This window comes from Trachemys scripta, chromosome 4 (genome assembly GCF_013100865.1).
Source record: "Trachemys scripta elegans isolate TJP31775 chromosome 4, CAS_Tse_1.0, whole genome shotgun sequence".
NCBI lineage: Eukaryota > Metazoa > Chordata > Testudines > Emydidae > Trachemys > Trachemys scripta.
This window is the reverse complement of record NC_048301.1, coordinates 139,412,906-139,425,337: the sequence shown is the minus strand read 5'-3', so window position 1 is coordinate 139,425,337 and position 12,432 is coordinate 139,412,906. Positions and strand designations below refer to the sequence as shown.

The 12,432-nt window shown below is 46.4% G+C and overlaps 2 protein-coding genes across 7 annotated transcripts in view; one reads left to right on the top strand and one right to left on the bottom strand.

The window, feature by feature from the left end:
* The first annotated feature begins 6 nt into the window (after nucleotides 1-6).
* On the top strand, nucleotides 7-7,417 carry LOC117876256 (zinc finger protein 501-like). Of its 3 annotated transcripts, none has more exons than XM_034768220.1 (4): nucleotides 7-350; nucleotides 1,440-1,553; nucleotides 3,160-3,249; nucleotides 3,855-7,417. In XM_034768220.1, the coding sequence occupies exons 1-4, from the start codon at nucleotides 224-226 to the stop codon at nucleotides 5,141-5,143; spliced, it is 1,620 nt and encodes a 539-aa protein (XP_034624111.1). In that variant the 5' UTR covers nucleotides 7-223; the 3' UTR covers nucleotides 5,144-7,417. The 3 variants fall into 3 exon arrangements, with proteins under 3 accessions (XP_034624111.1, XP_034624110.1, XP_034624112.1); XM_034768219.1 differs by having other exon boundaries at nucleotides 3,852-7,417; XM_034768221.1 differs by lacking the exon at nucleotides 3,160-3,249.
* Nucleotides 7,418-8,887: 1,470 nt separating this feature from the next.
* LOC117876253 (gastrula zinc finger protein XlCGF26.1-like) overlaps nucleotides 8,888-12,432 on the bottom strand; it is a 25,692-nt gene continuing 22,147 nt past the window's right edge. For all 4 annotated transcript variants that reach the window (XM_034768211.1, XM_034768216.1, XM_034768213.1 and 1 more), the window contains exon 6: nucleotides 8,888-12,432. In XM_034768211.1, coding sequence (XP_034624102.1) covers nucleotides 11,683-12,432 — 750 coding nt within the window. In that variant the 3' untranslated portion in view covers nucleotides 8,888-11,682.

Below are 12,432 nucleotides of genomic sequence, written 5' to 3'. Positions count from 1 at the left end.
TGTGGGGTGAGTCACAGACAGAAAAAAAAATCACAGGAAAACACTGTCCATTACTTTTTCCACATTGCGGCAAACCTGAACCCATAATAATGGTACGAACTTTCAAGCCTCCCTGGGCTCTCTGTTGCGTGGACCACTTGTACATCCGCATCACCTGCTACAGCTATTCCTCTACCACTGTTTTTAACTTTGCCATGCTGAGTTGGGTTGTTTGTCCTTTCAGATGTCGGTGACGTTTGAGGATGTGGCCATGTATTTCTCCCCAGCGGAGTGGGCGCTGCTGGGCGAGGAGCAAAGGCAACTTTACAGACACGTCATATGGGAAAATTACCAGACTCTGGTCTCGTTAGGTGAGGAGCTGTGTGTGTGAGATCAGGGCCCCAGTGCACTGGGTGCTGCACAGAGACACAGTAACTGAGATGGAACGTTGGTATGAGTGGTTGGGTGGAGAGATGTCTGTGGGGTTGGAAGGAGGGGCGCATGGGTGTGGAGGGATAGAGACATGTTTAATGGAGCAGAGCAACCCTTTCATGGTGAGACAAGGTGAGTGTGAGAAGCTTTTGAGCCACACAGAGCTCTTCTTCAGGGCTGGGAAAGAAGTTGGTCCAATAAAAGATATTATCTCACCCACCTGGTCTCTCTAATATCCTTGGACTGATACAGCTACAACTACACTGCATAGCTTCAAGAGGATGCACTTTCACCCATGGTCACTAGGGCTCCACAGTTTAAGGCAAGAGAATTCTGGCTCTTGTAGTTCCCCAGACAGCATGTGAGCATCTGGTTGTGTGTTCTCCAGGGTGAAAGGCCAGCGAACACCACAGTTAAGGAGAAAGACAGACTGGGTTCATCTATGCTGGAATAAACAACCCACGGCAGGGCCATGGCTGGCCTGGATCAGTTGACTCAGGACGTGGGGGTCAGGTTGTGGGGCTAAAAATTGCAGTCTAGATGTTCAGGCTCGGGCTGGAGCCTGGGCTCTGCGACCCTCTCCCCAGATATCCACTCAGCAATTTTACAGTCCCACAGCCCGAGCCCCTCAAGCCCAAGACATCTGACCCAGGCCAGCTACAGGTGTTTAATTCCTATGTAAACATATCCACAGGAGGGAGAGGGATGCTGGGCCATAGTAGAGTAACTCTCCTAGGGGAAGGCCAAGGAGAAATATCCACCATGTGCCACATCTGTTCCCCCCAATTCCCTCAGACACCACAGTCCTCTCCAGCTCCCCTTTCCACAAGTGCTCCTGCCACTGCCATGTGCAGGCAGTACTGACCATAAGCTGCAGTTCATGTTTCCATAGAAAACAAATGCAAATATGTAGATCAGCTCATTGCCTAATTGCCACATTGCATATGGAGCTGCGCAAAGTGCAGCAGTTCCGTGGCTAGAAGTGCTTAGCTTAGATCTAATGGACGGTGATGCTTTTCTCTAAGCAGGAATCCAAACCCCCAAGCCAGTGGTGATCTCCAGCATAGAGCGAGGGGAAGAGCTGTGTGTCCAGGGTCCCACAGAAGATGAAGATGGAGACATCCTGAGAGGCACCCGCCCAGGTGAGGAAGGAGTTAGTGATGTGGAGGGATCAAATGAGTAGCCTGAAGGCAGCTGAAATCCTGATACATTGTGGCCAAAGTGACCATATATCCCAGAATGTTAGTCTTTTAGTCTCATGTTGTTCGGCTTTTTTGCAACAATATCACATTGTCGGCACTCATTCAATTCATGATCCACCGTAACCACCACATTCTTTTCTGCTGTACTGCTGCCAAGCCAATTATTCCCCATTTTCTACTGTGCATCTGATTTTTCCTTCCTGAGCAAACTACTTTATACTTGTGTTTCTTGAATTTCATCTTGCTGATTTCAGACCAATTCTCCACTTTGTCAAGATCATATTGAATTCTAATCCCATCCACCAAAGTGTTTGTACCCCCTCCCTGGCTGTCTGAATCATTGACCGAGCAGCACTTGGGAATCTCCCTTCCCAGTTCAGGCCCAACATGGTTCCATTGTTTTTTTGGGCTCTCAATTGATATTAATAAGGGATTTCCTTATTACTCCCCAGGATGGTCTGATCAGCCAATTAGAGGCCTACCTGGCAAATGTGTACCAGCATTGGGCTGTTCTGGGCAGTGCTTTTGGCTGCCTCTTTGATCACAGGCTTACAGCGAGGTTGCAAACTATGACAGTTTTGGCCACCTAAGCCAGACTCTTATTTAATATAAAGCCAAGGGAGAAGAATAGGAAAGAGAAGAAATAAGTTGGGGAACGAAAAGAACTCACGGTGCTTGAGGAGGTAGGGGACAAAGTCTCACATTCCAGGTGATTTTGGGGAGTTAGCCAGAACTGGTAACGGTGGCTGTATTCTCTGGCTCCCTCTCTCTGGTCCAGTCTTGTTAGGACATTTCTTAGGATAAGGATGAAGAAGATCTGGGGTCCCAAGAGAAGTTCAGGGTGGCAGCAGGATGGTATCGCTTGCTGTAGCAGTTTTTTACACACACCTGCTGTTGCTGCTTCTTTCAAGGGTTGCATTCAGTTCCCCTCCTTTATTCCCCCCCCCCAAAAGTGTTTTCTTTTGAAACCCCCCCAAAAGGAAGTAAGGGGCAAAATAGCCCAGCCCCTCATTGAGTTTTCTTCCATTTAGGCCTAAATTCTGACATTCATTTTGGTTCATTAATTTCCAGTTCCACACTTGTCTTGTTTACCAGCCATAATTTTAACACTGTCCTTGAATTATATTAGTAGGCCATTTTTGTTTAGATTAATTCCGTCATCTTGTTTATATTTTGCACCTTTTCCCATCGACATTTATTGTTGTAGGATATTATAAACTTTATAAATTTTCTCACAGTTGTTACAATTAAACGGCCAATTAGGGTAAATTTGTGGGCCCAATTATTACAACAGCAAGTTACTCCTTTGGCTCAGGCTCTCTCCCACCCTTTGTGTATTTAGTATATAAGCTCTTCAACATCAGGACGATCTCTCTGTGCAGCGCTTGGTGCTGTGCAACTGCAAACTCAGTTGTGCTACCACAATACCAATTGAAAATCAAACCTCCATTTTATGCATCATTTATGGTGTTGAGGAAAGGGCTTCTCTCAGTGATATTCATTCGGTCCATGTGTTGTCAACCAAAGACCTTTTGTCTTGGTGCAGATTTTCCAGATGTAGAAGAGACCTGGGACTGGCCAGCAATTGAAAGCTCCTTTAGCTTCTTCCTCACACAAAGCTCGTCCCCTGGAGCAGGTAGGGAACCAGCTCTGCCCTGTCCACCAGTGGGAGCCGGAGAGCTCATTTCAGGAATCATCCATCAGCAGCAAACTCTCCTCTCACAGAGCATTACAATAGGGATTGAGGCCCAAACATGAGAAGTGCTACAGCTCCTCACCCTGACATCCCCCTAGAAACTCCATCTCTCCCCTTACGCAGATTCCCTCAGTCTCTTCCCCTCCCCTATTTTCCATAAACATGGAGGTGTTGGGATCCATCACAGTGTGAGTGTTCCATGTGTGTCCCTCAGGAGAGGGGTGTCACTGCTGGTGTATGGTGATGCTGTTCTCCTCACTGAGATGGTCCTCAGAGTAGGGAGAGAATCGTGGGGGCTGGTTCTCACGTTCATTAACTTGGGGGGCTATTATCAGGGCCTATTCCCACACTGACCTTCTCCTCCTTTCCCAGCACTGGGGCCCCTGGGAGTTTGGCCTCTTGCACTCAAGTGTTGAGGGCCAGCCCTGCTCTGAGGGGAGGGACGTGGGGCTGACTCAGGCACATTCCCCTGCTGGGAATACTAGTGGCCTCCCTTTGTGAGCAGCACAAGAAATAACATCTGGATTCTCTTTGCCACCGAGCAGGGGTGAGGAACTTGAACGGAGCTGAGAGGCAGACTCCTGAGGAAGAGCCTGGTAACCTGGAGCCACTCAGGCCTTTCCCAAGGACATCAGGGAAGAACCATTCCAAGAAATCTGAGCAAGGAAGGCACCAGAAGAGACAGTGCAAGCCACAAAGGCAGAGGAAGAACCTGACCAGGAAGGAGCCAACAACCCCAAAAAGCCAGCAAAGGAGATCCAGGTCACATCTAAAGCCTCCTGCAGAGGGACAATCTGAGCCCAGAAAGACCCTATATACCTGCCGTGTGTGCAGGGAAACATTCAAGGTGCAGAAAGACTTGATAAGTCACCACTGGACGGTTCATAGGAGACATAAATTGTATCACTGTAGCGAATGTGGGGAGAGCTTCAGGAGAAAGAAGGCATTCAAAGCCCATGGGAAAATCCACAGAAAGGAGAGATCCCATCCCTGTTCTGAGTGTGGGAAAATATTCAACCGGGCATCCCATCTCATTGCCCACCAGAGAATCCACACTGGAGAGAGACCATATTGCTGTGCTGAGTGTGGAAAAAGATTCTTCCAAATATCAGCTCTGACCATGCACAAGAGAATCCACTCAGGAGAGAGACCCTATGCCTGCGCTGAGTGCGGGAAGTGCTTTATGTATTCGTCCACCCTTAACAGACACCAGAGAATCCACTCAGAAAAGCGGCCCCATTGCTGTAACCAGTGTGGGAAAGGCTTCAAACTTACATCAAGTCTTACTAGACACCTGAGAATCCACAGTGGAGAGAGACCCTTCCTGTGCCACGAGTGTGGGAAAAGATTCAACCTACAAGAACATCTCATTAGACACCAGACAATACACACGGGGGAGCGACCCCATCGCTGCACTGAGTGCGGGAAAAGTTTCAGTCTCCTTCAAAGTCTCCGGAGACACCAGAGAATCCACAGTGGGGGGATCCCTCATCACTGCGCTGAGTGCGGGAAAACATTCAGTTGTCTAGAAAATCTCACTAGACACCAGAGAGTCCACACGGGGGAGAAACTCCATCGCTGCACTGACTGTGGGAAAGGCTTTGTCCGTCTACATCATCTCACTAGCCACCAGAGGATCCACACTGGGGAGAGACCTCATTGCTGCACTGAGTGCGGGAAAAGATTCACCCAGTTGTCAGGCCTTACCACCCACCTGAGAATCCACACGGGAGAGCGACCCTATCCCTGCACTCAGTGTGAGAAGCGCTTTGCTCACTCGTTGTCTCTTGCGAAACACCAGAGAACCCATGGGGCGGGGACTCCTGACCCTTGAGTTTGATGGGGGGAAACCTCTGCCTGTACTCACCTCACCGTTCTCCCCGCAGCCAGTGCACAGGAGGGAGACCGTCTACCTGCCCTAAAATGCTCCCACCTCCCCATTAACCAGGTACTAGATTAGAGTTTTATTGGAATGGATATTTCAGTTTCCCAGAGGTGGTTCTGGACTTAACTGAAACCCAGGAAGGAAGTGTTCCTAAGCTTGTGTGTGGTAACCTGCATATTGCCTTTGAGGAAAGCTGCTGAGGGAAAGAGAGGGCCTCCAGCCCGGCTTTAACCACAGAATGTAGCAGATTGCCGGAAAGGGGGTTCTGTGAAAATCCTCTTCATGTTCCAGGGATGATTCTGGGTGTAAGTGAAACTCAGAAGGAGTTTGTTGTGGCTCCACAGAGCCACGCTTCTGTAGAGCAGAAAAAAGCTGGGTTGTTGCTTAGAGAAGCTCCTAGGGAGAAGAATCCTCATGGTAGTTTTTCCAAACAGTTTGCTGCAACTGATGGGTGTAAAAGTCATTTGGGTGAGTTAACTCAGGGTGAATCCATTATATAGAGAAAGCAACAGTTGGTTTGGGAGACTGGTTTCAGTTCCTAACTGCCAAAGTCTTTGAGGTGTCTACATCCACTGACCCCTTGCTTTAGAAAGACCCAGCGTGGCTAGCCTAGAGGAGATTTCAGATTGCGGGGTGGAATTGTTAGAGAAATTGAACAGCCCTGTAGCCAAGTGGCTGGGCTGGGCCATCATGTTCTCCAGGCTGATTCTCTGAGTAAGCAGTCTGGGCCTCAGGGTCTGAGGAAAGAGTGGGTTACTGGTTTTTCAGAGCAGAACAGCCTTATGACTGAACCTACAAGGATGCAGGGGAGAGCAGGCAAACTCTCATCACTAGGCACTTGGGATTTGTTTGGTATCTCTTTAAAACAGAGTCCAGTCTCTAAGCTGTTGCTGGTGGTGGATCCACAAGGAAGCATGCAGGAGAGTGTCTGTGTAGATGTTCATAGCACAGAGGGGCTGCAGTTGGGGAACACACCTAGGCAGCAAAGGGGTCCCTGTAAGCAGGGATGTTCAGTTTTCAACCTTCTAGGAGAACGGGGAGGGGGGGGTGGGGAAGGACCCAATCCTACCGAGGGGAAGAATGAGCGTCCAGCCTTGAAATTAGCAGCAGGTGAGAATTTGAAAGCTAGCGTCTGGGTTGATACAATCTACCTGGCTAACAAGGGAGGGGGGAGATTTGCCCCATAGCAGGTAGTACTGAGGATACACCTGGCCAGCCAAGGGATTCAGTGAGACAAGAAGCATGGTATGATCAAGATACTTATAAACACTGACTTGTAACAAATGTGGTGCTACTGTTAAGGTTTAGCCTTCTAATGTATTTGATTTTGACGTCAACCCTGGTTAAAAGGTACAATGTGTATGACTTTGATAAAAAGCCTTTTAAAATATTGGGGATAATACCTACAAACACACTGTATACCAGAGAGCTGTATACTAGTGAAATGTTACAACTGATACCTGTAACCAATTGTAAAACTTGTCACAGCAGAGAAACCTTTACAAATCTAGTATCAGAGGGGTAACAGTGTTATTCTGGATCTGTAAAAAGCAACAGAGAGTCCTGTGGCACCTTTAAGACTAACAGATGTATTGTTTACAAATCTAGTCTGCTGTATAGAAAGGGAAACTGAGGCACGCTACCACATTGCTGTCATGGCTAAATGCCAAGGTAATTACACCCTTGAGAGCATTAATGTCTATACTAAAGTAACATTAGATGAGAAGATTTTCAGAAAATGAAGGTAGCCGTATATACAGAGCCTGATTTAGTCAGGCATGATTTTGATAAATTATTGCTGTTGTACACTAATACTTGTGATGTAAACCAGAAGTGTAATAATATAGGACCAAGAATGGAAAATTCTTGTGCTGCATTCAGCAGTGTCTTGGAACACCCCTTTCTGCATCAATTTTATGTGGAGTGTGTGATGCTGAATGGAATTTAGGGGACACTTTAGGATATTATGAATATCAATATTGTAGAATGGCAATGAATTATGCCAGATAGGCCATGTAAGATATCTGCAAAAATGTCATCATTTGCTAGATATGATCTCATTTATGTGTTTGTATCGCCTTTGTATTATGAGTTATAGATATGTAGGTATGTCTGTATTTCAAACTTGTGCTATACTTCTGAGCGACACCCCCAGACAGTTTGGCATCAGCACTGCCTAGTCTACTTGATGGCCCATTGAGGACCAACAGCTAGACAATTGACCCATTGAGAGAAGGCAAATATACCTTATGACTCGGCAAGGCATACGGGGACATGCCTATGAAGGGAACTGGGCTTTCAAGCCATGTACTGGGCAACTTGTATTTGGAACAAAGGAAGCACAGGCTGTATGGCAAAATACTATAAAAGGCAGCTGCATCTTCTTCATGTTTTCAGTCCTGCTTCTTACCTCTGGAGGAACTTTGCTACCAACTGAAGCTCTGAACAAGGACTGAATGACCTGTCCAAGCTGTGTGAATGTGCTCCAGAGGGACTTTCAAGCCAATAAACTCACCAGTCCTGCTAGGAACCTGATATAAACAAAGACTTCAAAGTCCATATATGTAACTGTTTTACCATTTAACTTCTCTTTTTGTTCTTTCTTTTTCCTTTATTAATAAATCTTTAGTTTTAGATACTAAAGGATCGGCTGGCAGCGTAATATTTTGAGTAGGTTCCCAGTGAATGTTTCCTGAGGGGCCACAATGGGCTGCCCCAGCCTCAGCCCCTGAGAGGTCACTGCCCCCCTGTATCCTATGGGGCTAATCACACTTCACAGGGATTTATGAGATCACCCCCATTTCCTTTCCTGCCCATTTTCACCATTTATGGCCAGGCAGCCCTACCCCATCTCGGTGGAGGGGCACCCCAGATGAAGCTCCAGGGGCAGAGGGGACCGTGACTCAGGATCAGGTTCCTAATAAATTATTCTGTCTGAGGAGTAAATAAAAAGGGCCATAATGATAAACTGACCCTGGAGCCCATGCTGATTACTCAGTAACTGTCACGTGCACCCAGATACACACCAGGAGAATCTGTCTGCTTGGAAATTGCCAAAGCTTGTCCAGGGGAGGGATGGGGATGGCACTTAAGGGGTGGGAGGGGAGCAGGGGTTCAGATAGTTTCCATGGTATTGCAAGAGAATTTCAGCTTTCATTACAAAAGGTAAGTTTCTAGCTCTCATCGTAGCAGAGAAAACCTTGAAAACTTAAAACCAGTGCACCCTAACAGCTCAGAAACCTAAAGCAGGAAAAAACCTCCAACTTTTATTATTTTAGAAAAATCTCATGAGTTTTAACCATTAGGGGCTGAAAAACTGTTTCCCTACATGTCCCCCTGAGGCAGTTTAGTCTCAGGGCTGGTCCACACTAACCCCCCACCTTCGAACTAATAGATACGCAACTTCAGCTATGTGAATAACGTAGCTGAAGTCGAAGTATCTTAGTTCGAACTTATCGCGGGTCCACATGCAGCAGGCAGGCTCCCCCGTCGACTCCGCGTACTCCTCTCGCGGAGCAGGAGTACCGTCGTCGACAGTGAGCACTTCCGGGATCGATCCCAGAAGATCGATTGCTTACCGCCGGACCCGGAGGTAAGTATAGACGTACCCTAAGTACAGCTCAGAGTCACTAAAGGGAGAGAGAGACACAATAATTGCTATAAGCAATTAGAGTTTGATAATGAGTCAAGATGTCAGATAACCAAACTCAACGGATTTATTGATTGGAAGTAAAATCAGTGTAATACAGAAAGGTCAGTACATACCCAATCTGGAGAACTGTCTTGCAGCGGTTTACATCTTCATTCTGTTCCAAACTATGAGTTCAGTTTTGCTCATATTTGGATTTTCCTCATTTAGGAGACAGAAAATTCCAGATTCCACAGACCTTACACACCTTTTATCTAATTATGCACACAACAGTTTAGCTGGCAGTAGACCATAGCACACACAAGTAGCATTAGATCAAGGACACATTTGCACTAACTGTACCTAGCACACAGTTCATATTTGGCAAACCTTAATGGAGTATACATCTCACGTCTGACATCCTGCATATGCTAATGAACAAAGGTTAGAACAATTTAATAACTAGTAAATTTGCACAATAAATCTTAGCATAAGCACAAAGTATTCTGGGAGATTTTAACTAATTCAATGCTCTAACACCCCCATTTTTAGAGTGCGGATAATAATTTAAAGCAGATTACAATGGAGCTGAACTGCAACTGGCATAACCATCTCCAAAAAGAAAGGCAAGATGGCTGCTTCTCCCCAACATCATCTCCCAAGAGTGACTGGAACATGGCAGAGTCAGCACTGCACGGAAGATTGCAGGTCTTCACCTACACACATGGCAGCAGCTATTTCAGACTCATAATTCTATTGTATTATTTTATGCCCTCCAGGAATGATGACACAACAGTGAGATAAAGTTGCATCTCATCATCACCCTCCGAAAGAGAGGCACGGCCATGGATTTCCCCAGTTGGATGAACGAGGAGACACTGGCCCTGTGCTGCTGCTCAGTTTCATCTGTGAACGTTGCTGGGACTAGTTTCTTTCCCTCTCTATTTAAGACTCCCTCTCCTCAAAGAGTGCTCTCTGGGCTGTCTGTTTTCACGCAGGATTCCATCTCTGTCCCTGCCCTATGACCCCTGGCTGTTTCACACCCATGTCACACTCTGGGCTGGGACTGCAACTCCACTAGTTGTTTATTGAAAACACCTACAACTAGCAGCAAACAAGTCCCAGCCTGGAAAGTACAGCAAAGGTGCTCAGAGATAATTTCCCTCACTCCTTGGCATTACGTGTCAGGGTTGAGATCCAGGTACATCTCAGTGTTAGTGGACTTAAAGTGCCACTTCCTCTTCCAGGGACATAAACTCAAATTATTCAGAAAACAAACCATTATAACAGGAAGCAGCTCTCTGAAACCTCTACTATATCAATGCCTCATCCCTGCCCTTGCCTTTTTTCTGGCGTATGGCTTCTGATGGCACAAACAATGAATTAGATGTTGGGTAAGTGATGTAGTCACGCTATCATGGCAGCAGCATCTGGAGACATCAAGGGCATGCATCTACCATCAAGATGATAAAGGTGGCAGTCCATAACCAAACAGAATACTATTTGTTCTTGAGTGCCACAGGAACAGGATGGGGAACTGAAGAAGCCCCAGTGGGTAAAGATGTAAGTTAAACCACCTGCCACCACAATGTATCCTGTTGTAATGAAGAAGGATCTTTCATTTCATATGGCTATTCCGAGGAGCATGTGAGAGATGATTCAGAGAGACTACGGCAGTGGTTCTCAACATTTCCAGAATACTGAACCCCTTTCAGTAGTCAGATTGGTCTTGCATACCCCAAGTTTCACCCCACTTAAAAAATACTTGCTTACAAAACCAGACATAAAAATACAAAAAAGTGTCAGAGCACATTATTACTGAAAAATTGCTTACTTTCTCATTCTTACCATATAATTATCAAATAAATAAAATGGAATATAAATACTGTACTTATACTATATACTGACATGTATAAAGCAATATAAACAGGTCGTTGTCTGTATGAAATTTTAGTTTGTAACTTTCCTAGTGCTTTTTATGTAGCCTGCTGTAAAACTAGGCAAATATCTAGACGATATGTACCCCCTGGAAGGCCTCTGCCTACCCTCAGGGGTACACGTACCCCTGGTTGAGAACGACTGGACTAGGGGATGCAAATCTGACTCGTCTATCCATGAAGAAGTGCATCATCAAAATAAAATATTATCCCACACCACCTATTGCCGCTGTTTCTAAGAAATGTTGTGTCTGATGTACTGTCTGACAGGTTCAACTATTTCAGAAAAGTGGTGTCTTGACTTTAGCCGTATTATCATTGGTGTGACCCAGAAAGTCCAGTCTCCAACCTTCCGGTCCTAGCTGGTATTGCTTGCCTGGCGATTAGGTGTGAAGACAGGGCCCTGGCTGCATTATGCATACAGCTTGCATCATAATTTTATCTCAAAGCCAAATCAAAATGCCCTTCCTTTTGATTCAGTACATGCGGGGGATGTCACAACCTTTCATTAACGCAGGAGAAGAAAGCTCCTTTTCAGTCTGCGCCAGAATCTTTGTCCATTTTTCCATTTTCCAAGGGGAAAAGAAAGAGGAAATAAAACAAATTCCATTAGTGGAGCCCGAGAGGATGGGAGCCGCAGTGAGTGAATGGCCTGGGCCTCTAAAGCACAGTCCCGACTCCAGTCATCCCTGTCCCAGCTGCAACCCACAACAATTGTTTTGGTGCCTCTAGGGTGAAATTCTCCCATCTCCAGGGCCACACAAATTATTTTAACAAACCCAGCACTGAACCTAATGTCTGGTTAGTGAGGAGGTGGGAGCAGTTCAGAGTGGGAGCAGGTTCCCTCTTTTACAGGCTTTGGGAAAAGAGTGAAATGAGAGATTGAAGAGGTTTCTCCAATCAAACACAAGAGTCAGGAGTCTCTATCCTATGTGGGTGCTCCGGTGTTTAGTGAGAGATGATGAGCGAGCAAAGCGCTTCCCACACTGAGTGCAGGAATATGGTCGCTCTCCTGAGTGGGTGCTCCGGTGTTTAGTGAGAGATGATGAGCGAGCAAAGCGCTTCCCACACCGAGCGCAGGAGTATGGCTTCTTTTCCAAATGGATTTTCTGATGTTTGGTAAGAGATGATGAGTGAGCAAAGACCTTCCCGCACTGAGTGCAGGGATAGGGTCGCTCTCCTGAATGGATTCTCTGGTGATTGATAAGGCCTGACGATTGGGTGAATCTTTTCCCACACTCAGTACAGTAATAGGGTCTCTCCCCAGTATGGATTCTTTGGTGGACCCTGAGTTGTACTAGACGGACAAACTTTTTCCCGCATTCACCACAGTGATGGAGTCTTTCCCCAGTGTGGATCCTCTGGTGCAGAGTGAGACTTTCTGGATGACCGAATATTCTCCCACACTCAGCGCATCGATGCGGTCCCCCAGTACGATGGATTCCTTGGTGTCTCCTGAGACTTTGAAGGAGACTGAATTTTTTCCCACACTCAGCACAGCAATGGGGCTGCTCCCCAGTGTGGATCCTCTGATGTCTAATGAGATGTTCTCGTAGGCAGAATTGTTTCCCACACTCATGGCACAGGAAGGGTTTCTCTCCGCTGTGGATTTTCTGGTGTCTAGTAAGACTTGATGTAAGTTTGAAGCCTTTCCCACACTGGCTACAGCGATG